General features: G+C 56.4%; 1 protein-coding gene across 1 annotated transcript; it reads left to right on the top strand.

Annotated features, from left to right (window-relative positions):
* Window positions 1–441: 441 nt before the first annotated feature.
* PIGV (phosphatidylinositol glycan anchor biosynthesis class V) lies at window positions 442–7,462 on the top strand. Its single transcript, XM_080632218.1, has 5 exons — window positions 442–511; window positions 1,769–1,872; window positions 3,479–3,631; window positions 5,258–6,415; window positions 7,153–7,462. The coding sequence occupies exons 3-5, from the start codon at window positions 3,545–3,547 to the stop codon at window positions 7,444–7,446; spliced, it is 1,539 nt and encodes a 512-aa protein (XP_080488344.1). The 5' UTR covers window positions 442–511; window positions 1,769–1,872; window positions 3,479–3,544; the 3' UTR covers window positions 7,447–7,462.
* The last annotated feature ends 584 nt before the right edge of the window (window positions 7,463–8,046 follow it).

Genomic DNA, 8,046 nt, shown 5'->3' with positions numbered 1-8,046 from the left:
CCTATTGTTATGTGATGTGTTGCTTAATGCGTCTTGGCAAAAGGCTCGTGCCCGTGTTGCAGCCGCTGCGGTTTGTGTTGGTGCCTCTCCAGCTCCATCACCTCTTCCTGCTGGCGGCCAGTGCCCGCTGCAGTGGGACTGTGCCGTCATGGAATGCTGTGTGGTGGAAGGGACCTTAAAGCTCACCCAGCTCCAACCCCTGCCATGGGCAGGGACACCTTCCACTGGAGCAGCTTGCTCCAAGCCCCTGTGTCCAACCTGGCCTTGAACACTGCCAGGGATGGGGCAGCCACAGCTCCTCTGGGCACCCTGGGCCAGCGCCTCAGCACCCTCACAGGCCCTTACCAAAGATGGCGCCGCCCACCCCGTCCCTTCCCCGTCCCGGCACGCACGCACACACACACGTGTTACCTGCCGCCACGTGACTCGGCGCGCGCAGCCCCGGAAGGGGCGGGGCCGGAAGCAGGCGGTGGGATGGAGCCGGCGCGGGAGCCGCGCGCCGGGCGCTCAGGTTGGGGGGGAGGGAAGGGGCGGGGCCGCGCGCGCGCCGAGGGTGAGGGGGAAAGGGGCGGGGCCTCATCCCCCTCCCCTCACAAAGGCACCGCCCCCGTGGAGCCCCCCCTGAGGGCCGGGCCGGGCCGAGCGCCTCCATCGGGGCCCCGCGGGCTGTGTTGGAGCAGCCTGCGCTGGTGGAAGGTGTCCCCGCCCGCCGCAGGGGTGGAGCTGGAGGAGCTTTAAGGTCCCCTCCAGTCCAAGCTGTGATTCTGTGAACCGGGGTCCGGGGGGGTCCCACCGCGAGGGGTTGGTTGGGGCCCACCCGTGCTGAGGGGAGGGGGCCGGTACCGTGAGCACACACACACACACACCCCCCTCATCTCCACTCGCTGAGCCCTTCGGCCGCCGTTAACCTCAGCGGGAGGCCGCATGGTGCAGGCCCGGCTCATCCCTCAGCAAGGGAAGGGACCCTGCGGTTCCATTCCGTCCGGTTAAATGCGGGTCACCGGCTGCAGCGGCCTCGTCCCGTTGGGAGGACGGAGCAGGAGTCCCGGAGCTGGCCTGAGTGGGGTTTGTGCCGTTGCCGTGTGCGATGGCCAAGGCAGGAGGTGCGAGCACACAGGGAAGTGGCTGTGAGGCGTTGTCCTGCGTAGGCCTGACCCAGCTCCCACAGCGGCTCCGCACCGAGCGGTGAGGTCCGGGCTTCGATCCGCTTCTGCTCACACACATGAGCTGTTGTCAAAGTGGGAAGGGGTGGAACTGCCCCCGTTTGCCTTTGGATGTGGGTGAAGCAGCGCTGCGGCTGCAGCCTCCGGGCCCAGACCCCCCAAAACAAGCACTGGGTGAACGCGATTCCTAAAACTCAGCCGTGTTTCTGTGCATCCAGGTCAGAACGGGTTTACAGCGATACCCGGAGCGTCTCTTGACCCTGCAGCGCGTTGGAGCACTACCGAGACGTGCCCAAACCCTCGCGCTCTCAGTGCTCCTGCACGTTTCCCGGCAGGAACCCCGTGCCCCAGCGTGTGCGGAGGGAGGAAGCGCCGCTGTGGCGAGTGCCTGCTGCCACCGGCTGGCCAGCGGCCTGCAGTGCGCTTCACGGACCCCGCCGAATTCCTCTTCCCGTTTACATCATTTACACAGCGCCTGTTCCTTTGGGATCCGCATCCTTTCTGTTAGCGCGGTTCCCAGCCGAGAGCGGAGGGGAACGCAGAGACACCTTTAATTAAGGTTTTGCACCTTTTTAACCCACTTTTGCCTTTCTCCGTTCGTGCAGGTTCTCCTTCAGGCAGTGCTTGCTGGGACCGAGCCATTCCAGCCCTGACACCGTTCTCCAGCAGAAGGCTGACCGTGGGCTGCAGCTCTGTAGCCTTCCCCAAGGTGCGCTGCGTCGTGGTAGGAACAGGCTTTCTAAGCTGGTTGCTTTGAGCCTCCTTGGCACACTCATGCGAGGAGGCTTCTCTGTCTGCTCCTTAACAAGTATTTCAAGTGCTGGGCCAATTTGTGCTGCTGTGCTTCAATAGGCTTTGCAGCTGTGAATGTGCTTTAATAGAATTTACAGCTGGGCCGAGGTATCCCCTCTCTTAAAATAACACTGCAGCTTCCTGATTCATGGGAACGTGCCTCCCACCAGCTGCTTTGTCTGTAGCTGTGGATGCTCTGGAGCAAGAGGAAGACATGAGCAAAGCCCAAAGTTTTGTGTGTGGCTAAATAGGAAGCATAATCCTGTGCTGAGGGGCTGCACCTACCAACAAGCGTGTTTAGATCTTGGTTTTAGCGCTGCTGATGATTTGCTTTCTGCTCTCCCATGCAGCTTTTAACCTGCTAGGGTTTTTTTTCCTTCACTGGTGAAATGGTCATAGGAAAACCTTGGAGTGGTTTTGGGTCATCAAGTGATTTCTTTGGGGGTCTTTATGTGTTGTAAAGCCCTGGATCAAAAGGATGGCAGGTGGGAAATAGTGCAGGATGTGGTGTCATTGGAACCCAGCGAGGTGTGGGTCTTCTGTTTCTCAAACTGAAAAGCAGTTGGTGGCTGGGGAACTAACGGAAGAAATGTGTTATCTTAAAGAGCTGCAAACTGATACTGCCTTCCATGGCGCTGGGCCAGGCGCTTTCAGAGCTGGTCCCATGACATCAATCCAGAATATACAGCAATGAAAGCAGGGAGACTCCACAAAGCACTTTAAATCCTGCAGGTGAGGTTTGTAGGGAAGAGGTGGACAAGAGCTGCCTGAGCACATGTGGTTTGCTTAATAGGCTGATGCCCTCACCCCAGAGTCCAGGACCCCTCCAAAGTACTGGAATACTGAGAGTGGAGCGAGTGTCACGTCCTGGAGATGCTGCTGCTGCTGGATGGAAGGGCTGGGGGGAAGCACCTCAGCCTTGCTCTGATGGAGCTTGTGGTGTTGGTGCCATGGAGGCAGCTGGATAAAGCTGTCCTTGGCTTCCCAGGGCAAACACAGGGCAGGGAGCGGGAGGAAGTGAGAGCGTGTCTGGCGTCACCCAGGCAGCAGCTGCTCACACAGATGTTGCACTCAGAGGCCACATTTGAATTCTGTCTCTATTCCAAAGAAAAGCCCTGACACAAGCCCAGGTTTAAATCCCATTCAGCACACTGGAGCCTGAATGTGTGTGTAGACACTTGGCAGGGGCCTGGTGTGAGGTGCTGGTGTTTCTGCTGAGGCAGCTGCTGAGGAGGCCTGTCTGTGTCTGGGATTTACATTGGCCTGTAAGAAATGGGCTGAGAGTCATGAGTCACCTCTCCCCTCTGCATCCTGGCCAAGGTTAAGAAGTCAAGGTTGGGTTTTTTTTGCAGGAACAATATCAAAGAGGTCTCCTGCATCACTTTCCAGATCTGATTTCCTTCGGAAGTGACTTGTTCATATAGGTCTGCAGCTCTTTGAGTCCCTAACAGTAACTAAAGGCACATCACTTACTAACATGGCTGAAATAGCTTTCTGTGTCTGTCCTGTGTTTATCAATTCAGGTTTCCAGGCCAGAGGAGGCATTCCCATGACACCCGTGACCTACTGAGGCAACTTCAGAGCACAGAATGGAGGTGGAGAGCAGGACAGACCCCCACCTCCGAGAGGTGGTGTGGTTTGCGGTGCGCTGCAGAGCCCTGACCCTTCTGCTGCAGGCAAGTCTCCTGTTCCCAAGCCAAAGCTGCTGTGACATCCGTTGTCTGCTGCTCCCAGGCTTCTCTTTTCAGTGTGCTTTGAGCTGGCTGGTTCTGCCCGGTTGGGAAACCATCTCCTCCTGTGGAGAACCCACAGACCAGCTGCATCCAGAGGGGCAAGTTGCTGTTCAGTAAAATTGCGTCCATGTAACTTGTTTTCATGCTGCTGTTGCAAGAGGCTGGTTTGGCATCACAAGAGGCTGAAGTCTCTGTTTATCCATAGAAAAGGAACAATAATGTCCTCCTGTGTGTTCCTTCTAAGTCTCCTTTCCAGAGACGTCCTTCTCTGAGCATGGGAGAGCTTGGTTGCTCACTTCATCCATCCTACCTGTGTGTACCAAGACAGGCAGCAGTCAGGCTGCAGCCATGGCCCTCCTGAAACAGCATCAGCCTGAGAAAGATGGCTTTAACCTGCCAGAGGGGAGGTTGAGATGAGCTCTTAGGCACAAGCTCTTCCCTGTGAGGGTGCTGAGGCGCTGGCACAGGGTGCCCAGAGAAGCTGTGGCTGCCCCATCCCTGGCAGTGTTCAAGGCCAGGTTGGACACAGGGGCTTGAAGCAAGCTGCTCTAGTGGAAGGTGTCCCTGCCCATGGCAGGGGTTGGAGCTGGATGAGCTTTAAGGTCTCTTCCAACCCAAACTGTTTGCTGATTCTACAAAAGCTGGTCAGCAGCAGCAGGGCTCCCAGCCAGCTGGCAGGTTGTGGCAGCCCCAGTCACCACAGGGTAGGACGGGATGGAACCATCAGCTGAGAGGAACGACTCCGTGTTACAATGCCAGAGCCCTGGTTAGACCAGATGTGTGCTTCATGGTAAACCAGTGCCTTTGTATGTCTTTTAGTCCCAATTTGTTCAGTGTGGCCTTTTTTCTCTGCCAAGGCTTAACTCATTGCAGGGGACTCATCCCAATCTACATGTAGTTAAGCTACAAAACTTACCATCTGAGGTTTTGGGGGATTTGGGGGTTTTGAAGCATGTTTTCCTTTAGCACTATGTTACAATGCATTAAGTTAGATGCTTCCTATCTCATGGACTTTCTGGGGTTTTCCGTCACCTTTTAAAACATGGCCAGAACCACAAGCTCCCGAAGGCAGAGGGTGTGCATTCTGCTTCCTCAGCTCCAGAAAGCAAACACCAAGCTGCAGAGGTGATGGGCATCTAGAGACTAGAGAAGGGGACTGGGAATCATCTGCTGTCTTCTGCATCAGTTTGCTCTGGGAAAATCTTTTGTCCCCTCTCCCTTGTGTGTTAGCTGGGACAATAATGCCACATGCAGTAGAACAGGAGGCTCCCCGGTGCTGCAGAGGTGCCTGGAGTGCAGGCATGCAGTTAGGTGTGCCTGAGCATGGGGTTGAGCAGTTTCCCTGTCCATTTCTGTAGGGATTCATGCTGGGTGTGTTCCAGAACTTTACTCAAGTCAGATGTAAATGCCCCAAAAGATTGTGTTTGCACCTTTTCACAGGTATCCTCACCACAGAGCCCCTCAGCCTGGCTTCTGTGCTGCTCCTGTCCCCTTGAAACCCAGGAGTCCTTCCTGCTCAGAGCTTTTGGTAGGGTCCATGCTGGACTCCAATCCTCTCTTCTTTTCTAGGCTCTCTTCAACCTCCTGATCCCCGATCACGCTGCAGACGCCTTCTCCCCGCCTCGCCTGTCCCAGCCTGGCCTGTGGGATGTGCTGGTGGAGCAGCTGCTGGGAGGGCTGTCGCGCTGGGACGCAGAGCACTTCCTCTTCATTGCTGAGCGCGGTTACCTGTACGAGCACAACTGTGCCTTCTTCCCACTGTACCCCCTGAGCCTGCGAGCCGTGGCCGAGGGGGCTCTGTGGCCCCTGCAGTGGCTGCTGTGTGTGCGGAGCCGCCTGCTGCTCTCAGCTGTGCTGCTCAACTCCCTCTTCTCTGTCCTGGCAGCCGCTGCCCTGTATCAGCTGGGCTGCCTCGTGCTACAGTGTCGCAGGGTGGCTTTCCTCGCTGCCATCCTCTTTTCAGTCAGCCCTGCCAATGTATTTATGGCAGCTGCTTACTCAGAGAGCATGTTTGCCTTCCTGGCATTCAGTGCCATGTGGCAACTGGAGAAGGGGCAGAGCTGGCTCAGTGGACTGCTCTTCTCCCTTGCGGCTGGGGTGCGTGCCAATGGGCTTGTTAACGCTGGCTTCTTTCTCTACTCCTGCAGTAAATGCTTTGCCCTCCAGCTCCAGCTGGGTTCAGGGTCAGTAAGAAAGCTGCCTCTGTTGTGGAAGCAACTCCTCAGCATGGTATCTTCCATGGTTCTGATGTGTGCTGGGGTTTTTTTACCTTTTGCTATATTTCAGTATTATGCCTATGTGAGGTTCTGTCTTCCTGGAACCAGCCTGGAGCAGACTGTTCCTAAACCACTGGTCCAGCTGGCTCTGGACAAGGGCTATTCTCTGGCAGCCCCAAATGGGGTTAAACCCCCTTGGTGCTCCCAGCAGGTCCCCGTGGCCTATTCCTATATTCAAGACACTTACTGGAATGTTGGCTTTCTAAGGTATTTCGAGCTCAGACAGACACCAAATTTCTTGCTTGCTTTGCCTGTCACGCTTCTGGGCTCATGGGCTGCCTGCACCTACATCAGTGCAAACCCGCGGCACTGCCTGACTCTTGGTTTAGAGAGAAGAAAGAGCGAAGAGGAGGGTAAACCAAGAGCTGGATTTTGCTGCCCCGCTGTCTTTGTCTATGTGGTCCATGCCACGGTCCTGCTGGCGTTCGGGTTCTTCTGCATGCACGTGCAGGTAGGACGTTGGTAGCAACACACAGAGGTGACTTCTCGAGGGGAATGTACCGTGGGGGCTGCAGCAGTGACAGTCACAGCCCGAGGTTGTCCCAGCTGCAGGACAGCACAGGGCAATGCAAACCAAAAGCTTTGCCTTTCCTCTTTAGGAGCTGCCTGCACAGGGAGTTTCCAGAGCAAGAGTTCCCAAGGGAAGCTTGCCAGGTCTTCAGTGTCGTGAGGACACTGGGATGGGGATCAAAGGGTCCAGCTGGTGTTGGGTGGTATTTGACATGTGTGTAAGGCCACTGCTGGAGGACAAGGCTTGTTGTATTGGGCTGAGCTTAATGGATGGCAATGAAAGGAGCCAGACCGTGTCACCAGTCCTTACGCAGTGTTTGGCAGTCTTTAGGACACTGTTAGTGGCACTAAAGGTTGGGGGTTCCAGTGAAAAAGCAGTTGAAGAGTGAGGTTCAGGTCTTCCCTGAAGCTGCAGCCCCTGCTCTGAGCTGCTCAGCAAGGAGTGACAGTCTAAACCCTGGGGACCACCTGATTGCTTACACAAACCTTGTCATAGTTAAAGCAGGTTGAGCTGAGAGGTGTTTGATTTCAGTGTACTAAACCTCCACACCATGAGTATTTCAGCTCCCCTTGTCAGCAGCCTGAGGCAGATTGGTGGTTCCTGCCATGCCTCAGTGCCAGGGCTGGTCACAGGCAGAGACCCGCAGCGATGTGATTTGTGCTCTGCCTTGTTCTCAGGTGCTGACCCGGTTGCTCCACTCCTCCTCTCCCATCCTGTACTGGTTCTCCGCTCACCTCCTTCAGGAATACGAACCTTTACTCTGGAGTGAAGGGACTGATGATCAAACCTCTGCACCTCGCTATGAGGAATGTCTTCGGGGGAAATCTCCTGGTTCCTGTGCGAACCCCGTGGTGGGGCTGCTGCTGAACTGCAGATCCATCACCCTGCTCAGCAGATGCATCCTCGGATTCTTCCTGTCCTACTGGCTGCTGGGGCTGGTTCTGCACTGCAACTTCTTGCCATGGACATAGCGGAGGGCACGTTGGTGCAGGCTGGTTGCAGGGCAGCAGCACTGGTCACAATTGAAACCCACTTGTTGAAGAAAGCCTGATGTACGTGTAGTGATGCTGTGGTCTTGGTTACAAAGGAGTTACTCCTCAGTAAGAGCATGCAGAGCCGTTGCCGTGTCCAAACCGGGCAGGTTCTCTTTGCTGTGATGCTGCAGCATCCCACCCCTCTCTCTGTCAGTACTGATAGCCAGCAGTCCTGGGACAGAGCATCTTGGTTCCTGTCTTCTAGGGGAAATACTGCCGCTGAGCAACTATTTATGGCGAGGATCTGTGTCCATCAGATTCCCATCCATCGGGAAACCTCTGGGACGCGCCCTTCATGGCAGGGAGGGTCCTGCTGCCCTGCAGGAGCTGCTCGGGCCTCTCCGGTTCCTTCTCTTCCAAGGCATTTTCCCCCGCTCCAACCGGGAACCGCGGTGCTGGGACACGGAGCAGGCAGCCACGGCCGTTCCCGCGGGCCGGCAGCCGGTGTCCGGGCACACGCCGGTCCCGCTGAGCGGTCGGACGGGTGGAGTCTCCCCGCTCCGCCCCCCCGGTGTTCCCGGTATTCCCGGGACGAGA

Source organism: Psittacula echo (assembly GCF_963264785.1).
Source record: "Psittacula echo genome assembly, chromosome: 21".
Classification (NCBI taxonomy): Eukaryota; Metazoa; Chordata; class Aves; order Psittaciformes; family Psittacidae; genus Psittacula; species Psittacula echo.
This window is presented reverse-complemented; position numbering and strand designations above follow the sequence as displayed.